This window comes from Chiloscyllium punctatum, chromosome 3 (genome assembly GCF_047496795.1).
Source record: "Chiloscyllium punctatum isolate Juve2018m chromosome 3, sChiPun1.3, whole genome shotgun sequence".
NCBI lineage: Eukaryota > Metazoa > Chordata > Chondrichthyes > Orectolobiformes > Hemiscylliidae > Chiloscyllium > Chiloscyllium punctatum.
The window spans coordinates 68020254-68046457 of record NC_092741.1 but is presented as its reverse complement, the minus strand read 5'-3'; the positions used below and the strand labels follow the sequence as shown (position 1 = coordinate 68046457).

Sequence of the window (26204 nt, the reverse complement as noted above, 5' to 3'; positions counted from 1 at the left end):
AAGGACAAGCTGGCATTGGTGGTGGGCAAATTGTTAGAGAGAATCCTGAGGGACAGGATGTACATGTATCTGGAAAGACAAGGACTGATTAGGGATAGTCAACATGGCTTTGTGTATGGGAAATCATGTCTCACAAACTTGACTGAGTTTTTTGAAGAAGCAACAAAGAGGATTGATGAGGGCAGAACGCTAGACGTGATCTATATGGACTTCATTTAGGTGTTCGACAAGATTGCCCATGGGAGACTGGTTAGCAAGGTTAAATCTCATGGAATACAGGGAGAACTAGCCACTTGGATACAGAACTGGCTCAAAGGTAGAAGACAGGGTGATGGTGGAGGGTTGCTTTTCAGGCGAGAGGCCTGTGACCAGTGGTGTGCCACAAGGATCAGTGCTGGGTTCACTACTTTTTGTCATTTATATAAACGAATCCATAACTATGCTTATCTTGTTTGATAATGTTCCTGTGTAGTACCACAGGACAATTTATTACATTAAGTGTGCTATATAAGTAAGGGATTTTGTAATTGCAACAAAACAAATAAATGGAGAATGCTCAAGAGGTCAGAATTGGAGAACTACTGATATCTGAGATGGTTAACGAACTGGAAGATAGTACAGAGATAAGGAAAAGCCCGAAGGAGAAACTTGAAAACAAGGAAGAACATTTTAAAACTGAGATATTGTTTAAGCAGGAGCCAATGTAAGTCACCTTCTACGGGAGTGATGATAGACCGAACATAGTTCACAAAATCAGAGAACTGGATGAACCTAAGCTCAGGAAAGGTTAAAAAATGGAATCTGCCCAGAAGAGTGAGAGAATAATTACGTCTTAGAGATTGAAAAGGCAGGGATTTTAACAGATGAGCTGAGACATAGATGTAATAGAACTGGAAATATGTAATCTTGGCAAGGACAGATATGTTGTCCCAAAGTATATAGCATATAAAAGGCCCATCGGCCCATTGAGACTGTTCCGGTCAAAGACATCAGCTAAGCCCCGTTTCCAGCACTTGGCTCAAAGCCTTGTATTCCTTGGCATCACAAGTGTACATCCAAATAATACTTAAACGTTATGAAGGCTTCTGACTCTATCACTCTTACAGGCAGTGAGTTCCATTTCCATCATCCGCTGGGTGAAAAAAAATTCTCAGATTACCTCGAAACCTCCCACTTACCTAAATATATACCCCCTTCCAACCATTATTGATCCCTTGACTGAGGGGAAAGTTTCTTCCCATCTGCCCTGTCTATGCTGCTCATAATCAAAGAAGTACCCCCTTAGATTCCTCTGCTCCAAGGAAAACCACCCAGTCTGTCCAATCCTTCTTCATAACAAACTCTCCAGCCCAGGCAACACTCTAGTATATCTCCTCTGCACCCTCTGTAATGCTATCACATCCCTCCTATAATGCAGACTGTTAAAAAATTCATTACTGGGATGTGAGTGTCACTGGCCAGTCTGCATTGATTGCCGATTCCTAATTGCCCTTGAGAAGGTTGTGGTGAGCTGCCTTCTTGAACAGCTATAGGTTGACCCACAATGCCTTTAGGGAGAAAATTCCAGGATTTTAACCCAGTGACATTGAAAGAATAATAATATATTTCCAAGTCAGGATGGTGATTGGTTTGGAGGAGAACTTGCAAATAGTGGTGTTCCCATGTATCTACTGCCCTTGTTCTTCTAGATAAAAGTGGTCATGGGTTGCTGTCTAAGGACCTTTGTTGAATTTTTGCAATGCACCATGTAGATAGCACACAGTGCTGCTTCTGAATGTCAGTGGTGAAGGGAGTAGATGTTTGCGGGCATGGCGCCAATCAAGTGGGCTGCTTGGGCATTGATGGTATCAAGCTTCTTGAGTGTTGATGGACCTGCACTCATCCAGGCAAGTGGGGAGTATTCCATTACACTCCTGATTTGTGTCTTGTAGATTCTGAATAGGCTATGGGAGTCAGGACGTGAGTTACTCACTACAGTATTCCTCACCTCTAGCCTGTACCCACTGTGTTTATGCGGCGAGTCACATTTCTGGTAAATCGTAACCCCCAAGGATGTTTATAGTGGGCGATTCATTGATGGTAGCACCATTGAAGGAGGCAAGGAGGTTAGACTGTTTCTTATGATAGTCACAGCCTGACATTTGAGTGGTGCAAATTTTACTTGCCACTTGTCAGCCTGAGAATCAATCAGGGCTCCTGATCCACCCATAATACTCTATGGATGGCCTAACCAATGTTTGAAACATTTCCATCATAACTCTCTGCTCTTAAACTCTATGCCTTGGTTAAAAAAGGCAAGCAATCAATATGCCTTCTTAACCATTTTACCAATCTTAATGTGTCAGTGGACATGCACATCAACACCCCTCTGAATCTCAGTGCTTCGCAGGTTCTGATTATTCTTCGTGTACTCCCTTGTTTCGTTTGTCCTGCCTAAGTGCATAACCACACAGTTAGCTGATAGAATTCCATTTGCCACTGGGTAGCCCATCAGACTAACACATCCATGTTCTCCTATAATCTAAGACTATCCTCCTCACTACTTCTCACCCACCAATTTCCATATCATTTGCAACCTTACTGATCAACGCTCCCAAATGCACATCTAAATCATTTATATATCACAAACTAAGGCCCCAAATCCCTGCAGAGCATCGCTGGGCTCAGGATTCCTTTGACTGTTAATCTCTGCTTCCTACCACTCAGCCAATTATGTACTGGCAAATTTCCTGAGATACCTTGGGTTTTTACCATCTCCAGCATCTGCAGTCCTCACTTTCTCCTCCTTTTACCTTCACTGTCAGTCCCACATAGGGTACCTAATCAAAAGTCTTGTTGAAGTTTAAGTATATCGAGTTGAATGCACTATTCTCACCTTCACAACTGGAAACCTCTTTGAAATATTCACTCAAGTTGGTCAGACATGACTATCCCCTAATGAATCCATCCTGACTATTCTTGATTAATCCTGCCTCTCCAAGTGCAGAATAATTATGTCCATTAGAATAGCTTCCAATAGCTTACCCACTGAGGTTAGTCTGACTCACCTGTAGTTTCCTTGTTCATCTCTTGCTCTTTTCTTGAATAACAGTACCACCTTTACTGTCCTCCATTCCTCCAGCACCTCTCCTGGCTAAGGAGAAATTAAAAACTACTGCCAACTCTCCAGCTATTTCCTCCTTTGCCTCATTCAATAATCTGAGATACATTTCATCTGGTCCTGGATGTTTATCTAATTTTAAGCCTGCCAGACCTCAGAACCTCTGTGTCAATGCTAACTTCTATAATTATAATAGAGTCTTTCTCCTTGACTTCTACACTCACATCATTTCTCTCACTAGTGAATACTAGTGACACAAAGTATTCATGTAGAACCCTATCTATGCAATTTGGCTCCAGTAGTAGTAATAAATTACTACTGTGGTCTTTAATGGGCTCTACTCTTCCCCTAATTATCCTTATGGTAAAATAACTTACGACTTGCCATTATTTTACCTGCCACTATTCTTTCATGTATCCTTTTTGCTCTCTGCATTTCATTTTTAGGCTTCCTTTTGCAGATTCTGTACTCCTCTAGAGTATCTGTTGTTTTGATTCCTTGGTATCTGCCATAAGCCTCCCTTCTTCTCTTTATCAAATCCTGCATATCCCTAGATATTCAGGTTTCACAGGATTTGTTAGTCCCACCCTTTGTCTTTTTTGGATCAAGATGGCCCTGTACTTGCCCTATTTCCTTCTCGAATGTATCCCACTGTTTTGAGAAAAGTTTACCTAAAAGTATCAGCTCCAAGTCGACTCTGGCCGAATCAAACCTGATCTCATTCAAATTGGTCTTCCCCCAAATATTTTTATGTTCATAAACTATACTGAAAACATGAATTATCTTAAAGCTTGCAGGCAGCAGTGTTGGCATTTAAAAGCAGCAATCTGAATTTTTCATGCTCATTTCCTGGATCAGGAATTGAATCAACAACTTTTGGATTCTAAGGCGAGATAGCTACCAATTAAACAACAGCCAGGCGGAGCTCATCTTGGAGTCAAATACCACAAAATCATAGAATCATTGTAAGGAGGCCACATGACTCATTCAATGTTAACCAAATGAGCATCTGAACAAGTGTCATTCTTTTCCTTTTCCCTGTAACAATGCACATAGCTTCTTTTCAAATAACAATGTAAATTCCATTTGAATACCTTGACTGAACCTGCCTCCATCACATTATCAAGCAGTGCATTCCAGACCATAACCATTATTTTGTCAAAAAGATTTTCCTTGTGCCACTTTTTTTTTTTCTTTAGCAATTACCTTGAATCTGTATATTCTCATTCTTAATACTTTCATGACTGAGAGCATTTTCTTCCTATCTGCTCTGTCCAGATTGCATACCTCAAGTCAGATTTCCACTTAGCTTTCTATTTTCCAAGAAGAACTGTTTCAGCTTTTCAAACCTATCTTGACACGTATATAGGACACCAATTGTGAACCATCTGGTTCATACATTAGATAGTGGCCAGTGAGGTAAATGAACTCAATTTCAAATGAGCACAGTTTCAGTATGGACTGAAGCCAATGTTCTTCATTGTGAGAGTATTTAGTTTAGAGGAATTTTTTCTTAACTGGTATTGAATCTTGGACAAATAGTGTAACAATTCAAAAAGAATAGACAGTTTAAGAGAGTTCTGGTGAAATAGCACCAGGTGTCATCAGAGTAAATGTGGAAACTAACATTGTGTTTTCAAATGACGTCACTGAGGATTAACATTGTCGATGAGAAAAAGGAGAAGGCCAAGGAAAGATCTTTAGAACACAGGAGGTTTATGGTGAAGGAGCTAGGACAGAAGTTATTGTAGGTAATTCTTCAGCTATAATGAGCTAAGAATAGCCCAGGAATCGAAGATGCACCAGCTGGTCGACAGTGGCAGTGGTACTAGAAGAGGATGGTGCACTCAACCTTGTCAAAGATTGCAGGAAAAAGGAGGAATGGAGGAACAGCTTACCTATGTCATAGTCACATCAAAGCCACTAATGAAATTTAATATGAGCTACTCTAGTAATGTGATGGAGTTCACCACCACTTTGTCAAAGGCAAATATGAAAAGGCGAAAATGCTGACCTTGCTTGTGATGAGAACATCCCGTGAACAAATAATGGACAACCAATTGAAGAAATTCAAACATGGAGTTCTCAGAAGGATGGGCAGTGGGTCAGAGTGGTGAAGGAGAAAAAAAAAAGGAACGTTTTTGTTAGGGTGAAGGTAAGATTGTTAAGCGACCCAAGATGGTAATGGGACAAGTAGATAGGAAAGCAACTCACCACCTTATCCTGGACAATTAGGGATAGGCAATAAATGGCCTATCCTTCAATGCCCAATCCTGTGAATGAATAAAAAGAGAGAAAATGATAGATATGAGAAAAAAAGCCTGATGTCATCTTGCTACTGAAGGATATTCTAAATGATGGAATCATTACCTGCCAATCACAACTGGACAGACAATTAAGCTGATTAATTGACCAATTAAGAGCATTTTACCAGCATTGGGATGACCTTCCATTGCATAGGCAGTTCACGAGGCAATCTGTATGGTCTCCCAGAGGGCACCTGGGGGAGGGGCCTTCCTTAAAATGGACTCCATGGCCCATGTTGAGTTCTTCTCAAGGCAATGGCCACCATTTGAGCTCCTACACCATAATTAGTGGGTTTCCTTTTACTCACTGTCCCTGTATATTCAAAATAAAACTTATTGTCCTGCGTGAGCTCCTCAACATGTAAGCACCCCTTCTTTTCCTTTCTGCAGCTTCAGCAGCAGCCATGTCCATTGGTAGCTACTGATTGGGCTCACAGCATAATGAGGCAAATTGGCATCTTCAATTGTCTACCAAATAATTAGCTGTTACTGGTAAAATGCTGACCATTTGCCCTAATTTGTGACTTATTTTCAGTCCAAGGGACACCAAGAAATTGAGAAAATTCTGGTCTATCATTCCATTTTTATGGGTTTCAAAAAACTAGCATAATAAATATAAATTCATGTATAAGAAATGGAACAAAAATGCAGTGGATAGTGGAAATATAGTGCATTTATTAGCAAGTTATCAGAGAGAAGAGGATAAAAGAGCATGCTTTATGGTTTGATGCAGAGATCAGGAAGAATGTTGTGAGCTTTATAAGCACTGCTGTGGACCACTTAGGCCAAATAATATATTTGTATGCCTTACAACCAAGGTAATCACAGCGATCAATGACATTATTATTGCAGCTATATTCATTCACTGAACAGTAATAGCATTTCAAAGTAATTAAATTTTATACATCTTTGGATTTCAGTGTTTGTATTTAAGTGCACGTATGAGCTACTTAAGATATTCTATAAATGTGCTTAATACTTTCAACAACGTCATGAAAACATGATCACAAATTATAATACCCATAATTTTGTATAGCATTCCTGTGGATAACATAACCAGCAGGATCTACTGAATGCTTTCAAAATAACTACTGAAAAATATAGAGTACTGTATGTAAAGATTTTACCCTGCAGTTGGAAGAACAGAATGGAGCCAAATCCAGAACTAAAGGAAAATCCACATGCCTATTAATTTTCCGCAAACTCAAACCTGTCTGAAGAACAGAAGTTATGTTAGAGTCATCGAAGCACACATTTATATTCATGTGGAATTCCAACCATAATTTGGCAAATTTAAAATTGCTTTCTTATTACCTGAAACAAATAAAGCCATGTCATAGAAGCAGAATTAGGCCATTTGGTTCATTGAATCTACTCCCTCATTTGATTACAGCTGATATGATTCTCAACACCATTCTCCTGCCTTCTTCCTCTAGTCTTTGATCCCCTTACTAAGCAAGAACCTGCTTAGGCATTTCTCTCTTAAATATACTCAATGACTTGGCCTCAACAGCATTCTGTTTCACAAATTCTCCGGCTGAAGATATTCCTATTCATCTCAGTTCTAAAAGGTTGTGCTTTCACTGCAATGATTTCCTTCTAGTTGAAACATCTTCCCCACTTTCACTCTATCCAGGCCTCTCAGTAAATTGTCTTAAGTTTCAATGAGATTCTCCCCCCCCCTCATCCTTCTAACCTCCATTGAGTACAGACTCAAGAGTGCTCAACTATTCCTCATATGACAAGCCCTCATCCCCAGGATCATTCTTGTAAACCTCCTCTGGACCCCCTCCAAGACCAGCACATTCTTCCTAAGATATGGGGGCCAAAAATGTGGTCTGACCAGAGCATTACAGCTTTAGCAGTATATACACCCCTGCTCTTGTACTCTAGCTCCCTCAAAATGAATGCTAACATAGTATTTGGCTTCCTAACTGTCAATTGACCTGCATATTAACCGGAAGAGAATCCTGAATTAGGACTCCCAAGTCCCTTTGTGCTTCAAATTTCTGAAACCTTTTCCCATTTAGAAAATAGTCTACACCTCTATTCTTCCTACCAAAATGCATAGCCTCACACTTTCCCACATTGAAGTACATCTGCCAATTCTTTACTCTATCCAAGTCATTCTGCAGCCTCCCTGTTTCCTCAACACTGCCTGTCCCTCCACCTAAATTTGTGTCGTCTGCAAACTTAGCAACAATGCTCTCAGTTCTTCCATCCAGACCAATATTGTATAATGTGAATAGTTGTTGTCCCAATCCAGATTCCTGTGGAATTCCACTAGTTACCAACTGCCATTCTGTAAAAGATCCCTTTATCACCACTGTCTGTTTTCTGCCAGTCAACAAATACTCTATCCATGAGAGTGCCTTGCCCCTAATATCATGGGCTCTTATCTTATGTAGCAGCCTCCTGTGCAGTACCTAGTCAAAAGCCTTGTTGAAATCCAAATTCATCATGTCTACTGGCTCTGCTTTGTCTAACTTGCTCATGACCTCATCAAAGAATTCTAACAGATTTGTCAAGCATGACTTCCCTTTAATGAAGCAGTGTTGATTCAGCCCAATTTTACCATGCACTTCCAAGTACTCTGCACTCTCATCCTTAATGAGACTCTAAAATATTTTCAAACATCTAGGCCAGGCTACCCAGCCTATACTTTCCCATCTTCTGCCTCCCTAATTTCTTAAACAGGGATGTTACACTTACCATTTTGCAGGGCTCTGGGTCCCTCCCAGACTCCAGTGAATCCTAAAAGATTACCAGCAATACAATCTGCTCAGTTATCTCTTTCAGAATGCTGGGGTTTAGTCCATTCGGTCCATGAGATTTATCTATGTTCAGATCTTTCAGCTTATCCAGCACCTTCGCCTTGGTGAAAGCAATTTCACTCACTTCTGCATCCTGACTTCACTGAAGTATGCTACTGGTGTCTTCTACTGTGAGGTCAGATGCAAATTACCTATTTAGTTTCTCTGTTATTTCTTTGTACCCATTATGACTTCTCCAATCTAATTTTCCAGTCGTCCAATTTCCACTCTTGCCTCTCCTTTCATAACGCTAAAACAGCTGTTGCAATCTTCTTTTATATTATCAGCTAACTTCCCCATATATTTCCTCTTCTCCCTTCTTATTGCTTCTTTTCGTTGCCCTCTGCTGGCTTTCCAATGCTCTGGCCTCCCACTAATTGTATGTTTTCTCTTTTGATGATATCCCATGGTTGTCTTGTCTTCACCTTATTTTGTTTCTTTTTCCTTCGGATGAATTTCTACTGTTCTTCCCAAGTTATACTCAGAGACTCCCACCATTGCTGCTCCATCACCTTCCCTGCTAGGCTCCCCTTCCAATCAACTCTGGCCAGCACCTCCCTCATATCTTCATAGTTAACTTTACTCAATTGTAATGCCGTTATATCGGATTCCAACTTCCCCTTTCAAACTGCAGGGTGAATTCTATCATTTTATGGTTACTACATGCTGGAGGTTCCTTCATCTAATCAAGGGCTCCCTAATCAAATCTCCTCATTACACATCACCAAATCCAGAATTGCCTGTCTCCTAGTGGACTCTACTATAAGCTGCTCCAAAAATAAATCTCGTCAACATTCCAAGAACTCCTTTTATTATGGACCAGACCAAACTTCCTCAAAATGTATTGAGATGGTAGCCTAGGCCCTAACTTTTATCTTATTGGTGCTGCCTTCTAGATGCATTTCAATTGGTCAAACTGCAAAGCTTTAAGCAAAACATACATTATTCTTACACTGTATGAAATAGGAATTGGCATAACTTTAACTCTATCGAAATACTTAACAAAATCATTTATTATTTAACTACTATTCGTCTACTGTTCCAATATCCTATAAATGTACCTTTATCAAAGGGAAATTCAGCGAAACAGATTTCCCTTACTTGATATCTCCAGTCCAGGAGAAGGAACACAACAAAAGGAACCTAGCAACATAAAGAGACCTCAAGCTTTTTGCAGCAGCAGAGAGAGAGCAAGCTGTATCTAGCAGCTCCTAATCCAAAACCACAAATTCAACAACTGAGATCAAAAATAAACCTGAGTCTGATTCCACCCAATCATGATTCATTCGTCTAGCTAAAGAAAAAACTCAAAAGCTGTTCATTCTGCCTTCTATGGAGCAGACACCTTATCACACGGTTTACAACAATCCTCTTCAAGAGAAACACGACTGAGTAAGTTTTTCTTAAAGGCACAACTCATCGCACTTTTTTAGGATCCAGTATCAAACTGATTTTTTCAGCCCATTGAAGTGCTCATGATTATTGTAATAGGGCATTTCATACATGTCTTTTCTTTCTCCTTATTTACCTTCCGCCCCACATTCTGATTCCTGCTAGGCAATCTGTATGCAAGTGTCTGTTTTTCTTTATGGTTCCTCAACTCTACCCACAGATTCTACACTTTCTGACTCTATACTGCTTCTTTAAAAGGGAGAGGTCAAGATGATATATCTGTCAAAACGCTTATTGATCCTGGCCTTCAGATGCAGAAGCACATAACATGAAAGAAAGCAATGGAAGTTTTATACAAATCAGATGGTAAGCATGTAATATATGGTAGCTATTTGTGAGCATTTGCTTGAGTAAGAATATTACAACAATAGACAAAAGTACATTAGAGATTAATTGCATAATTCTAAGATGCCAATTTTTTAGAGTGAGGTGAGTTTGGAAAAATCAGAGTACACTAGAACAGTAAATCTTCAGAAGATCTAATACACACAATCAAAATTGAGTTTTGACAAGTAAATTGGAAATGAAGCTGTTAGTGTTGGTGATTTTAACACAATGACCAGAAGAGTGAATGAAGTTTGCATATTTCTTAAGCAGAAACTTATTAGTACATGGAATATGGATTATTCCACTAGAAACATGATGGAAAAAAATCCATAATATTTTCTTAACTTGCAATAACAAGCTATGTGAAAAATAAACATGTTATGGGGAAGGGACAGAAGAATGGGACTAAACACATTGTGGACAGTTTCGAGCATAAGCCCTTCATCAGGCTTGTGCCCGAAATGTTGGTTCTCCTGCTCCTCGGATGCCTTCTGCCCTGTTGTGCTTTTCTAGCACCATACTCTCGACTCTGAACTCCAACATCTGCAGTCCTCATGTTCTCCTAAACACATCGTGTTTTGAGAAATGAGTAATGAATGGAAAGGCCAAAAGGCTGCCTTCTGTGTTTAAAAATTCTACAGCTTTTCTATGATTCGAGCAAGGAATATAATTTTAACTCATTAATCATTAAGACATAAAAATAAAAATTGCTGGAAAAGCTCAGCAGGTCTAGCAGCATGCAAAGAGAAGTCAAAGTTAACATTTCAAGTCTGGTAACACTGCCTCAGAACTGTTCTGAGGAAGGGTCACTAGACTCGAAATGTTAACTTCAATTTCTCTTCACAGATGCCGCCAGACCTGCTGAGCTTTTTCCAGCAATTTCTGTTTTTGTTTCTGATTTACAGCATCCATAGTTAGAGTCATAGAATCATAAAGGTGTACAGAACAGAAACAGACCATTCAGTCCAACTCGTCCATGCCGATCGGATATCCCAACCCAACCTCGTCCCACCTGCCAGCACTGGCCCATAAGCCTCCAAACCCTTCCTATTCATTGACCCATCCATCTTTTAAATGTTACAATTGTACTGGCCTCCATCACTTCCTCTGGCAGCTCATTCCACACACACAAACACCACCCTCTGCATGAAAATGTTGCTCCTGAGATCTCTTTTATATCTTTCCCCTCTCTACCTAAACCTATGCCCTCTAGTTCTGGACTGCCCCACCCCAGGGAAAAGACTTTGTCTATTTATCCCATCCATGCCCCTCATGATTTTATAAATCTCTATAAGGTCACCCCTCAGCCTCCGATGCTCCAGGGAAAACAGCCCTAGCCTATTCAAGCTCTCCCTACAGCTCAAATCCTCAAACCCTGGCAACATCCTTGTAAGTCTTCTCTGAACCCTTTCAAGTTTCACAACATCTTTCAGATATAATAATTAAGACATGCTATACTTCACCACTGACTTCCAACACAACCAACCTCCCCATATCAATGTTTGAAATGATTAATCAGAGCTCTATAAATATGCATTTTGAGACAAACTATCCTTTACTGAGTTAAAAATCATACAACACCACGTTATAGTCCAACAAGTTTAATTGGAAGCACACTAGCTTTCGGAGCGATGCCCCTTCAACAGGTGATTGTCAGGTGATGAAGGAGCGTCGCTCCGAAAGCTAGTGTGCTTCCAATTAAACCTGTTGGACTAAAACCTGGTGTTGTGTGATTTTTAACTTTGTACACCCCAGTCCAACACCAGTATCTCCAAATCATATCCTTGACTGAACATATACTTGGAAATGCTTAAATACATTGTACAAGATGAAAAGTCTAGATGTTATAAAATAACAGCTCCCAAATAAGACAACTAATCGAAAATGATTAAGCAGAAAAAAACATATAATTAAGTTCATGCAAACAATGTACTGAGGATTACCTGGTGGAATCTTTTAAGATGAAGATTTAGTATAGGTGGGACAGCAGAGATCAACATTTGTTTGCGAGCATTTGTGTACACATGTTCTGACTTCTTCTCTATTGAAACAAAATATCATTAAACACAATTAAATGTTTTATAATCTCAAACTTGAGCAAACAAACTCTCTTCTTTTCAGATAGTTGAATAGTTAAGGATTTAGTGGAATATAAGAAATCAGAGCAGGAGTAGAGCTTTCAGCCCTTCGAGACTGCTCCGTCATTGAACGTGGTCACAACTGATTTTCTACTTCAACACCATTTTCCAGCACTATTCCTGTATCTCTTAATGTTTTTAAAACAGAGTATTCGTACAACCTGAGGCTTGGAGCTTTAATCACCAACTGTCCAGAGCACCCTGGAGCAAATAATTTCAAAGATTGACTATGTTCTACATAGAACAGTACAGCACAGAACAGGCCATTCAGCCCACGATGTTGTGCCGACCATTGATCCTAATGTATGCACCCTCAAATTTCTGTGAACATATGCATGTCCAGCAGTCTCTTAAATGTCCCCAATGACCTTGCTTCCACAACTGCTACTGGCAATGTATTCCATGCTCTCACAACTCTCTGTGTAAAGAACCCGCCTCTGACATCCCCTCTATACTTTCCTCCAACCAGCTTAAAACTTTGACCCCTCGTGTTAGCCATTTTTGTCCTGGGAAATAGACTCTGGCTATCGACTGTATTTATGCCTCTCATTATCTTGTATACCACAATTTGGTCCCCTCTCCTCCTCCTTTCCTCCAATGAAAAAAATCCTAGCTCAGTCAACCTCTCTTCATAAGATAAGCCCTCTAGTCCAGGCAGCATCCTGGTAAATCTCCTCTGAACCCTCTCCAAAGCATCCACATCTTTCCTATAATAGGGCAACCAGAACTGTTCTGAATGAAGAAATTTTTCCTTATCTGCATTATAAATGGCGTGCCTCTTATTTTAAAGCATTTTTACCCTGACCAGGAGAAAAATTGTTCTTGCAAGCACTCTGTGGAGCCCTGGAATAATCCAATATATTTGAATGCAATCACTTTTCATTTGTCTAGTTTCCAGAAAATAAATACCCAGTTTATATAATATTTTCTTATATAATAAATAAGAATTTCTTTGGTGAACTTTTATTGCATTCCCTCTACAGCAAGTATATCTTTATGTAGGCAAGGAAACCAAAGTTGCACACAATGCTCCTACAGTGCAGAGGTAATGCCCAAATATATTTTACATTGATCACGTGGCTTTAGCAATCAAATTGTAAGATATACATTTTCATATATATCCTCCAACATTTGTCCTTCTTCGGACAGCTCATTATGGAGAAGAAACTTTCTGGCTTGGCCGTTGGTAGATTTGAAGATGATGGAACAGGAAAATAGATGAAGGATCCACAGTTGGCTGATGTAGCAGGTACAGGAAATGTGCAAATTCCGTTTAACACTTCTACTAGATGTTCTGCCTTTGAAAAAAGGCGTAACTCAATACTTGGACAATCAGATGGTGGAAATGCATTTCTCAGTGTATCTTCATTAATCATGTTGGCTAATATTTGATATTTATCATCGAATTGAAAACATCAAGTTTATTTTTATTTACTATTTTGCTTTATCTTTAATCAATCTACATTTTTAAAGAAAAATAATAAACAACATTGAGAGCACAAGCTGACAGCAATATCAATTACTTTAAAATGTGTAAGAAAACATTCAAAACAAATTGATTTGGTTCTGGTGAGGCATTGTAAACAAAATTGTTCAGTCCTTCGAGTATAGGAGTTGCGATGTCACATTGAAGTTGTATAAGGTATTGGTGAGGCCTCTTCTGGAGTACTGCATCCAGTTCTGGTCATCCAGTTATAGGAAGGATATTGTTAAGCTAGAGAGGGGTTCAGGAGAGATTTACCAGGACGTTGCCAGGTATGGAAGATTTGAGTTATAAGGCAAGGCTGAATAGGCTGGGACTTTTCCCACTGGAGTGCAGGAGGTTGAGAGGTGACCTTATAGAAGTTTATGAAACCATGAGGGATATAGATAGGGTTAATAATAGGTGTCTTTTCCCTAGGATGGGGGATTTCAAGACCAGGGGGCACATTTTTAAGGTGAGAAGACAGATCTAAAAAAGACATAAGGGGCAATTTTTTTACCCAGAGGTTGGTTCATGTGTGGAATGAACTTCGTGAGAAAGTGGTGAATGTGGGCACAATTACAACATTTAACAGATATCTGAATAAGTGCATGAATAGGAAAGATTTGGAGGGATATGGCCAGAGCAGACAGGTGGGTCTAGTTTAGCTCAGGATTATTATGGCATGGACTGGTTGGACCAAAGGGTCTGTTTCCTTACTGTATGACTCTGTAACAGTATTTCAATACAGAACAAATGGAACAGATTTACAAGTATAATGCGCAGCACGCAGGATAAAAGCATATCTAGGATCAGCAAGCATAAAATAAACAAAAGTAGATTCAACAAGATTAATTTCACTTCTTATTACTTTATTAATGAGAAAAAAATGACTGCTACAAGGAGTATGGTTCACTGTGATGAACACAGGCGCCTACAGCAGATACTGAAACATGTTAAGAATGTGGTTAAAGTGGCTGAAAGAGACAATAAAGCTTTTTATTGTATGCGAACAGTAAGCGTACAGTCAGAAAAGAGGAAATAACTATGAAAGAAGAGAAAGGAATTAAAGTAGCAGATGAACATATATTTAGAAAGGAAGACATGTGGTATGCCTTTTCTAAGGAGCAAAAGCCCAGGCAGAATTAGTGACTTTCAAAGGTCAGATAGAATATTGAGGCACAAAAAAGTCAACACCCAACAACAGAGAATGTATAGTTGAGTTCTAAGAAAGATAAAGGAAGAGATTGATGAGATATTATGGTCAATATAAAGGAGTTACTGGAGGATTTACTGCAGATTGGAAACAATCTGGTGCAATGTTCATTAATATAAAGGAATTCAAAACAGCCCTCTTAGATGGACAAAAAGATGCGAGTGTTATATTTTTTAAGAAAATTACATCTTAATTTGAGATTTACATTTTTTTTTGCTTGCAAATCATGCTTATGAAGCACTTTCGAATCAAATGTTGAAATGACGTCTGCCCTCTCAAGTGGATATAAAATAGTGCTGTGGGATAATTTTTCAAAAGCATCAAGACAGTTATCCCTGTTTTTCTAGCTGATTTTTATTCTTCAATGACACCACAAAACAGATTATCTGGTCACTATTGTATTGCAGTTTGTGGGAGCATGCTGTGCAGAAATAGGCTGCCGTCTTTTTGCCAAGATGACATTTCAAAAGCACTTCATGCATTGTGAAATGTTTTGGGACACCCTGAGATCATGAATGGTGCTAAATAAATGCAAAATTATCTTTTCAAAATATGACTGTGAATAAATATCACTGAATATCCTGTACAATTTTCTCTGTTTGATATGGCTCACAGGAAGATGCGGATGCTATTGACAGGGTCACTAAAAAAAAAGTACGATCATAATTTCTACCTTTTACTTCCACTAATTTTCACATGGATTTTTTTTTACACACTCTCACCACCATGGGTCTGAAGTAGCCACAATGTTTCCTCTAGCGTTTGGCCATGCAGTCACTGGAGGGTCCATGCATGGTGATTGCCATGCGGATGTGTTGAATTCCTCTTCCAGAAGCCACTGGCCTGCACAGTCCTCGGAGGGAAAGACAGATGGAACACAGAATACGCTGTGGCCTATCTACAGGATGCACAGCAGCCATTCACCAACGTTTTTTTGACAGCATCTCCCACATCCGCAATACAATCAAATAGAAAGTCAAAGGCATCAGGTGTATGGGAACTCATCAGTTCCTAAGTTTCCTTTAACAGATTTTCTTTGAACATGGTCCTTTCCACCTCATGAAATTTAAAACTCAGAACTCCTTACCTGACAGGAGCATGCTTACCACAAATCCTTTAGCATATCCATATATACTTTTTAAAAAACTACCAGGCTAATTTAGCGAAGTCTTATTTGCATCACAGTATTTGCCTGTGTTCGCATCGCTCCATAAGTACAGTGCAAATGATATTCTTCAATGGACATCAACTGAAATTTTGAAGTGGTTCTGACACCTCTACTATACCCACCTGCTAAATGTGATTTCTTGTATGATTTCTGTCTTTTCTCCGTACACCTTTCACATAACAGTTTATTGTTACCCATGAGGAGGTCCACAGATGTAAACTGGCTGAGACAGGATTGGAGCGAGCATTCTTTGGATTGTGGTTCATAGTTGTGGGACAATGTTTGAAATGCTGCAACCAATTTCTTTGAAGCTACAGATTTCTCCTTTGAATCTTGACTGCAGAATGCAACATAGTCTGTCTGTTCCTCATAAAGAATATCAATTATTAGATTTTCATTTTTGGTACTACCAAGGTTGAGTTTTGTAACTGCGCTGGAAATGGGATCGTTAGAATTAAACTCCACTTGTTCAGTTTGCACTAAATCACTATTTGATAGTTTGTGGTTGATAGTTGTCAAATCAAAATTGGAGTTGGTGTGGCAACTTAAGGACTGAACAGATTTTGAACGATTCTCAGATTCTGACATTTCAGTATCTGCATCATTGCTTCCATCTGACTGATTTCCATCTTTATCACTACCTTCTGACTGACTAAAGTTATTGATTTCTCCTAGACTAGAGCAACAGAGTGTACGGTTACTCTCCTCTTCTTGGTGTCCATTATTTTGCTCTGCAGAAACTTGCCAATCCCCTTCATCATCATCTGCTGTTGATTTCTTCATTTCTGTCATCCTTTGTTTGCTTGCATGGCCCTAAAGTATATTAAAGATATGTTAGCTTATTATTACCTAGGTGCTCTCCATTCATACATGTCTTTATAAAGAATAATGAAAAATCATATTGTGCTTTGTTTTTTGCGATGGGAGGCTAAATTATGACTGACCATGTCACACAATAAACTAAGTCAAAGCAGTCTATATTTGAGACAAGGTGTCAAGAAAATTTTTGACCAAAACAGTCATCTATGGGTTAGTTTCAACAAGGTCTAATGATCTTAAAATAAAAATTGGCACTTCTTCATCAACATTTTAGTCATTTACTTGAGAGTTTGATTTATATTTCCATTATGTCAATGCATGGCATTCATATTCATTTCTAGATTCTGGACAAATATCGGAGTCATCATTATCAATAATGAGTATGCTAAAAATGCAAGTATCAGAAACCTCACTACTTCCACAAATATATTTGGCCCTTATTTTCCAAACATTTGTGGCCTTTTTTATGTACTAATTTGGTGATTGAGAAAGAATGTCCAGTTCCTATGTGTGTCAGTGGCTTGTCCATCATCCTGTCTTATTCTGGCCACAATTTTCTTACACATGAAATTATTTAAAGTGCTAGACTCTCTCATACATAAAGTTACAGCCCTGCTCAAAAAATAAGAAGGCTTCCCCTCCTCTGCCTGAAAGAAGACCATTTGTAAGTAGAAATATTCAAAGGGTTTTGGGCCTGAAGGTGAGAAAAGGAAGGCTCATATTTAGAGAGAATCTAGCCAAAGGAATACAAGCAGCTTAAATTTGCTTTGCATATACAAAGGATGGAACAGGTAGAAGCTTCCCAGGCTTAATTTATAAAATGACCTATGGCTTGTACCACAGCTAACCTCAAACTAAAGATTTTCTTAAGATTCAAAAGGTATTATGAATCTGTCTATCTGATGCAGCAACTCAAATAGTGAGGCATTTTTAAGTCACTCAAGTGTGAAAGTAAACACATCCTGTAGGATTTCCTGTGCATTCATTTAAAAATTATTAAATTGTGCAGTTTCTGATTACTCTGCTTGAATTCCTAAAGTGTATTTGTGACAAATGGAACTCTTAACTGTATGCACCAATTTGTTAACTGCTCCCACTAAGAAGCTTGGAAATATAAATACTCAAAGCATCAAATTATTTAATAAATTGCCAAATTCTGTAGTCTTATAGTTATAACCTATTCTCTCAACAATAAAGTCAAAGACATACTGTTACCATGTATTTTATTGATGGTGATTTCTTAGAACTCTTTGTTTTATATTTGATTGCGGTAAGAGATGTTGCGCAGGTGTCCTGCTTACTTGAAGCCAAAATATTTTCCTTAAGTTCCACATCTTTTCCTTTATGAGTTTTATTTATTTTCTCTGATGACCGTCGTTTGGCTGCCTTATTGGTTAGGAGAAAAACAGTTTGTAAAGTAGGATTTGTAATATAAAATCAACAAATATTACATCAAATGTGCATAAAATTACTACATAAGCATTGATTACTGCATATTTAAAAAATAACTTAAAATGACAAATGAATTGAGTGAAGTTAAATCTCAATTTAGAATTTATCACAAACAGACATGCAAATTCATTTGTCAAGATATAAAATACAGAGTAAAAAAACTAAAATCAGCACCAAAAGATATGTAAACATGTACTTTTAGGTTAATACACGAGTTAGAATGGAAAACCATAAAATCTAAAATGCTAACAGATGATAAATTCTGCATTTACTTTACACAAAAAAAAATTCTTACCCTTTCTTCGATAATGGGTAGTGAAAGGTCAATAAAATGCTCTTTAACAGTTGAAATCTAAAACAAAATCATATCAAAGATTATATACAATTGCTGACAGTACTGAAAATCTAAACTCATAAAAAGGAAATCCTTTTCACTGGCTAATCTTTTTCTAAAAATCTGAGATGCAATAAAAATATCAAATTTTAATGAATTAAATATATGTCCTGGTACAAGATTTTAATTTAAATTAACTGTAAAGTTGTGATATGTTAGTCGAGATCCAATTTACAATTAGTTATCTTTGCTTATATTTTCACAATTTTTAAAACAAAATTCACATTACTGGTAGTAATAAAGCTCTTTTGCAGCCACTCCCAAACAACTTATATATTCACAAGATATAGAAATGGACGATAAAAGAACATGCAAACACTTCTACATAAGCAGCCATCATCATTATATAATTCACACAGTGGCATATAAAGACTCTTTTAGAGAAACTTATTTAGCAATTTTGTACTTTTCTCTTCCTACATTTGTTTATATTCTACCTATGATCGTGATAAATGAGTACAAATGGGAAGAAAGTTGAAATGCAGTTATATTTGTTTACAACAGAAAGTCATGCAAATAAGTAAACACTTACATATGAGCATTCTTCACACATGATAGTATTGACCAGCTCTCCACCAAAAATCTGATCGATAAAATTCATCTTCACACCTTCTCTACCATATACTGTAATAACATATTTGAGTCAAATATTTTCACTTTTAACTATATGTTCACAATTTCTCTTACAAACATATTGCTTTATTTTGAAGATGCCAACACATGGATTCGGCAAACTGCACCTTAATTTCTAAATGCTGCACCTCAAAAGAAACCTTGGTAATATAAATAAAATTAATTTACATTATTCATTCATTACTACTTTTTCAACAAATCCCACTCTACTCAATACAATCTTTATTACATCTGAAAAATATCATAAATTATCATAATTGCACTAGATGGCGACCTTGAGCCATATATAAATCTCTACCTTTAACTTTTCGTTTAGTCTCTTCATCAGCAGTTTTGACTGTTGGATTGTTGAAGGCTTTCAAAATAGCACTCTGTATGCGCTGCAATATAAAATAAGACAGATAATCTAGGAGTACAGAACTTACAGTTTGCAGATAACAATTCTAAGGATTTTTAACAGGATTGGTGGGGTGGGGGGGGGGAGAGGGAAGACTTGAAGGGGGCATGCTAAGGCACTCAGTGTTAATGGAATGGAGTCAGCGATGAAATACATTGATAGTTGAGTGAATGGAGATGGGTAGCACTGGGTGATAGGTAGTAAAAGGGGAATGGACAGGAAGAGGGGAAATTGGAAGTTTGGGGAGGGCTGAGCAGTTTGCAAGTAGGGTCATGGTCATAGCAAGGTTGGGAATGTGGGGAATGTGATTACCTTTAATCGATGACGACACCAAAAATTAACAGCAGAAGAATAGGACAATAAGTGTAATGATGTCATGCTATAGGCCCAGGTTTCTGACAGTAAGATCAGTGCAAGAGACATTTTCAGACAGACACAAACATGCAAATTGGCTCAGCACAACATTTTAGCATCCCGGACAATGCAGTGAACACATTTTTTTATTTGCTGCAGTTGGCACTGGAAGATTACGCCCCATTGTGGTCATTATGTTGTCCAAAACAACTGAACATAAAGCATAAATACTTATCAACTACAAAAACAATAACAATTATATTCAAGCTACCAAAATCAGAGACAGCACCATATCTACTGAACACAGCTTACTTACAATCAAAGTTAGTTAGATATGACATTAGTGCTTAAAATGCTTTTATGATAGTCTTTTGAGACACCTTTGGGAATGTATTTTTTCAATTCACAGCTCCTGTCCAAATACAAAAGATCAAGAGTGCGTTCTTTTGTGTTAAGATATTTAAAACAGAGAAATTTTTAAAAATTGAAAGAAAAAATGCTGAAAATGATATTTGACAAAGAGAAATATGAGTATTTCACAGGTAAAGTCAGCACTTGTTAAGATAATAGACAGTTTACCATCCTTAACGTCTTCCGACAATTCTCACCCCCTCATTACAGTTTCTACCTTAGAATCAAAGAATAATAGAGCACAGGAGAAGGTCCTTGGGCCCATTGTGTCTGCATTGGATTTAATCTTCATGAACAAAACTCCAACACCTCATTTGATGCAATTTACTCAAACCAATGTTTACAATTCATGTAAGGCTGCTCTCACCCACTAGTTTATTTAACCCTTGCAGTGTAACTTTCTACTCTATCTTTCTATCCATCCTCAAACGCAACTATGCTACTCATCTCACCCATTCCTTGTGGCAGTGATTACTGCATTCTAAAAACTGTCTGAACAAAGAAGTTTCTCCTGACTTCCTTCACTGGATTTATCTGTTATGAGTATGTATTTATAGGTCCTACATTTGGACTTTCCTTCATATGGAGGCATTTTCCATGAATGAACTCATCAGAGCCTTCTGCAATCAAACTCACCATGAAGTTACTTCTCAAGGCTTTTCTACAACTCTTATTATTGTTTGCTTTATCTTATAACATGTGTTTAAGTTTGAATTTAATTTTTATTTTTGAATGATCCACATCTCTTTGTCTTACCTTACAGGAATATTCTGTACATTGTCAAAATTGAAAACCTTCATCACTTGGCTAACATTTATACCTTGTAAAGTTGAGTCAAACTTCTCTGTCACTTCACCTTCCTCTCTGAATTGAAGAACTCCTTCAATCCCACTACTAAGTTTGTACTCACTTGAGACAATTTTTCCTCCTTTAAGTCAATATCTTTTGTCTAATTACATCTGTTTGGAGTGAATTGAGGCATAGACAAATTCTTTTTTTACGATGAAAAATTACTGCAGATGATAGAAATCTGCTTAAACACAATAATTTTTTTGGAGAGAAGAAAATGTTTTTGTCTTGGGTCATTGAATGGTCCAGATTTCATCACTTATGAAATCTTACTTTTTTTTTCATTTGGGGCCAGCACCGTCTGCAAGGTATCAAGTACACATTCTTAATTGGTTCCAACAGGAAACATCAATTTCAGTTGCTGTTCTTCCCTTTTCTGAAGGATTTCCACTGTGAAGAAACTTACCATTTGGATACGGAGCAAACTGTGCAAAAACCCCCCAATTATTCCAGATTACCGATTCTCTCAGAACTACAAATTCTTATTTTGGTTAGTCTCCTCGATTTTTATTGCAACCATTACCAGTAAAGAAATTGGGGGGGAAAAAAAATTGAATTATCCCATTTTCAGACCAAGTGTTTGGTAGGGTGAGATTCACTGCACATAGCCATCATGGCTCATGGCAACATTTCACACCACTCAATGCAATCCCCTGCTTTTCAGCTCACAAATTATACATCTGTACTTTGTAGCACAAGCCTGTCTCGTGGACATGCATAGTAGAGGAGAAGTAGTACTCAACTGCTGGGATCTTGCATTTCTGCTGCAATATTTAAAACCCCTTTGTAGATGCTACAAGCCAGGAAATACACTTCTAACTGTATCGCTTGAGTTTCTAAACTCAGCACATGGCCCAGAAAGGGAAGCTAGCTCCTTAGCTTGCTGACAGGGACCTAGAAGTACCTAGGAGAGAAGGACAGTGCTATAACCTGGTGACTGGCAAAAGAGGCCAGGCCATCAGGCCTAGTCAGATGGACTGAAATACTGGCCTTGATCAATGCTGTATCCTAGGTAAACCACAATGCAGAACAGAGCAAGAAGAACGTGAATTATATTTTGCACTCCCTAAGAGTAATTGGCATCATCCTCTCTCAGCAACCTCACACTCACAGGGCCACGACTCACTCCTGTCACCCATCTTGTCCACCCAAAATATGCACTTCCTATTCATTGACTGAAGCCAACACGACTGAAGGGAGTGGAAACTTCAGTGCAAAAACAACATATAGCAGCATTCATGACAACCAGACATCCAGATGTTCTTTGCAGCTATGGAAATAATATAGTGTTATATGGTACACAGATAGCTCCTACAAATAACAATATGATAGATAGGACAGATAACTGGAGATAAAATATTCAATGGTACACCAGCAGTAACATCCCTGCCAGTCTTCAAAATACACGTCAGAGGGCAAACATGATCTAAATTTGTGTTTCAACCGAAAGACACTATTCCTTTGGCATTGTACTGGAGTATTAGTCCTGACTTTTTGTTCTCATATTATAAAGTGGGACTTGAACCCATAGCCCTCTAACTCACGTTATAGACTGAGCCACAGCTGACACTTAACACCAGATAACGTCTTTCTCTGAAATGCTACAACATTACTCAAAATCACTATTCTCAGAGTAACTATCCATTTCATATTTATTCAATAACTTTGTGACTTTGCTTGCCTCAACATTTATTTGTTAAAATTTGAATATGACTGTCATCCCAAGATTTAATTACTCTAATATTCTCCTCGCTAGCCTTCTGCTTTCTAGTCTCTAAGAACTTTATCTCATCCAGGATTTTCCTCTCTCTATCCCATATTGTACACCCAAGGACTTTCACCTCTGATGCACTCCACTGGTTCCTGCATACCCCTTTCTTTTCACTACAGATTACCCTATGTTAGATATCACACTTTGTAACTGCTTTCTTAAACCACTCTGCTTTGCTACCTTTCTCTCTTTTGAAAGCATTCTTAAAATATACCTCTGACTATGGATTCAACCAACCTTTCCAATGATTTCTTCCTTAGCTTAGTGTTAATTGCTTGTACTTTCTTGAAATGCTTTAGGATGTCTTTCTGCATTAATTGGTATTGTATAAATGCAAATTGTTGATGTGGAGTAAAGGGTCAGGGGATGAGTCTGGTTGCAAAAGGGTAGAGGATTCTGATAAGAATATCTCCCAAAGGCTATACTTGACACAATATCAACAAGAGAAAAGAATCTGCCAGATGAGAGTTAAGCTCTTCAGGTGACAACTAGGATTCTAAAGGACACTCTGGAGAATGCTGAAAAAGACAGAGTCTTGTGGTCATACTCAAGGAGGCTTGAAGCCAGATGTATCAGCTGGAGAGAAGAAAAGCACAGCAGCATTAATGGAACGGGGTGGAGATTGAGGGCAAGCAATTTGAGAGTGAAAAATGAAAAGTTCTAAAAGTGAGGAGGAGCGGAGACAGAAACAGAAATGTGCAAGAGATCTAGAAAGGGAGGTAAAAATATCTGGTTGTGGTCTGGGACAGCAGAAAAAAAAAATGCAGAATTTATGCTTGGTTGTAACTCTGGCCCAAGATTCTGTCAACTGAAAGGGACTGGAAGGGTTCTCATAGATGATATCATACTCACTGTTCATTACTGCAGTTATGGATAAAAATTAACCAATCTTGATTCAAGCTTGTGTAAAGGCCATATCTTATTATTTTTCTGTTATTGTGGGAAGAAATGGGAAAAGATATGTTTTAAAAGTCAAGAATAGTTTAAGGATTACTGCACTTTTTGAAAGCAAGTTAATGGAACTCATTCTCAGTCCTGTTTGCACAACTGTTGATTCAAACAGTGGAGAAAGCCTATTTCCAGGTGAGCAGAAGCCAGTATGCTGTGGATGAATGAAGATTTGGCTGACATCTTGCATCAGTATTTACTGTGGAGAAGGTGGAAGATATAGAATGTGGGGAAATAGATGGTGACATCTTGAAAAATGTCCATATTACAGAGGAGGTGGTGCTTGATGTCTTAGAACGCATAAAAGTGTATAAATCCCCAGGGCCTGATCAGGTGTACCCAAGAACTCTGTGGGAAGCTAGGGAAGTGATTGCTGGGCCTCTTACTGAGATGTTTGTATCATCAATAGTCACAGCTGAGGTGCTGGACGTGGCTAATGTGGTGCCACTGTTTAAGAAAGGTGGGAAGGAAAAGTTAGGGAAGTATACAGCGGTGAGCCTGACATCTATGGCAGGCAAGTTGTTGGAGGGAATTTGAGGGACAGGATTTACATGTATTTGGAAAGGTAAAGACTGATTAGGGATAGTCAGCATGTCTTTCTGTGTGGGAAATCATGTCTTGCAAACTTGACTGAGTTTTTTGAAGAAGTAACAAAAAGGATTGATGAGGGCAGAGCAGTGTTTGTGGTCTATCTGGACTTCAGTAAGGTGGTTGACAAGGTTTCCCATGGTAGACTGGTTAGCAAGGTTAGGTCGCATGGAATACGGGGAGAACTAGCCATTTCGATACAGTACTGGCTCGAAGGTAGAAGACTTCTAGGGTGGCGGTGGAGGGCTGTGAGCAGTGGAGTGCCACAAGGATCAGTGCAGGGTCCTCTCCTTTTCATAAATGATGTGGATGTGAACATAGGAGATATAGTTAGTAAGTTTGCAGATGACACCAAAATTGGAGGTGTAGTGGACAATGAAGGTTACCTCAGACTACAATGGGATCTTGATCAGATGGGCCAATGGGCTAAGGAGTGGTAGATGGAGTTTAATTTAGATAAATGTGAAGTGCTGCATTTTGGAAAAGCAAATCTTAGCAGGACTTATACACTTAATGGTAAGGTCCAACGGAATATTGTTGAACAAAAAGACTTTGGAGTGCAGGTTCATAGTTCCTTGAAAGTAGAGTCACAGATAGACAGGATAGTGAAGAAGGCATGCTTTCCTTTATTAGTCAGAGTATTGAGTATAAGAGTTGGGAGATCATGTTTGCGGCTGTACAGGACATTGGTTAGGCCACTTATGGAATGTTGCATGCAATTCTGGTCTCCTTCCTATCGGAAGGCTGTTGTGAAACCTGAAAGCGATCAGAAAAGGTTTACAAGGACATTGTCAGGGTTGGAGGATTTGAGCACGCGAGCTACAAATCTTCTCACAAACTTTGAACACCTACGGGTGAGAGACACTAAGACAAGCCAAGAAATGGGAATCCTGTGCCAACCGCCTAAGTGCCACATACGAACAACTCTGGTTCCTGCATGAATGCTGAAAGAATCGAATCCTTCCACCATGTGTCAGATACAGAGGGTGGTACATGTATGGAATGAGATGCCAGAGGAAGTAGTGGAGGCTGCTAAAATTGCAGCATTTAAAAGGCATCTGGTTGGGTATATGAATTGGAAGGGTTGAGAGAGATAAGGGCCAAGTGCTGGCAAATGGTACTAGATTAGGTTAGGATATCTAGTTGGCATGGACAAGTTGGACCAAGGGTCTGTTTCTGTGTTGTACATCTCTGTCTCTAAGTAGCTAATTAGGCTGTGAAATGATGACCAGTTATCAATGATAGAGGCCTACTGCCTGCTAATAATGTAACTGGCTCCCAGGTAGTTAAACAGCTTGGGAATATGAAAACTCATATCAGAAATTATTGGGACATCTGGATAGGAAAGGGCTGTTTCCTCTACAGTAAAAGGTGTGTGCGTGTAGGAGAGTTTTAAATTTAAATAACTTAGCTAGTCAAGTTAAATGTTGATGGTTCATTCTTGTGCAAGGAGAAGGTGCTGGAGAAGCGGAGAGATCTGAAGGTAGATATGTCACCCAGATCAGATGGACTACACCCCAGAGTTTTGAAGCAGATAGCTAAGGAGATTATAATGGCATTGGTAATCTTTCAGGAATTACTTGAGTCAGGGAAGGTCCCAGAACAC

General features: G+C 38.6%; 1 protein-coding gene across 4 annotated transcripts in view; it reads right to left on the bottom strand.

Moving 5' to 3' along the window:
- The window catches only part of usp45 (ubiquitin specific peptidase 45), a 164113-nt gene that overhangs the window by 13134 nt on the left and 124775 nt on the right, over positions 1 to 26204 (bottom strand). For 3 of the 4 annotated variants that reach the window (XM_072554725.1, XM_072554739.1, XM_072554732.1), the window contains 7 exons: positions 19579 to 19660; positions 19180 to 19271; positions 18549 to 18605; positions 18017 to 18187; positions 16105 to 16795; positions 11942 to 12039; positions 6534 to 6620 (listed from right to left, as the gene is read on the bottom strand). In XM_072554725.1, the coding sequence (XP_072410826.1) occupies positions 6534 to 6620; positions 11942 to 12039; positions 16105 to 16795; positions 18017 to 18187; positions 18549 to 18605; positions 19180 to 19271; positions 19579 to 19660 (1278 nt within the window). Of the gene's footprint in view, positions 1 to 5314; positions 5374 to 6533; positions 6621 to 11941; positions 12040 to 16104; positions 16796 to 18016; positions 18188 to 18548; positions 18606 to 19179; positions 19272 to 19578; positions 19661 to 26204 lie in introns of all 4 variants that reach the window. The other variant, XM_072554740.1, reaches the window with a different exon arrangement.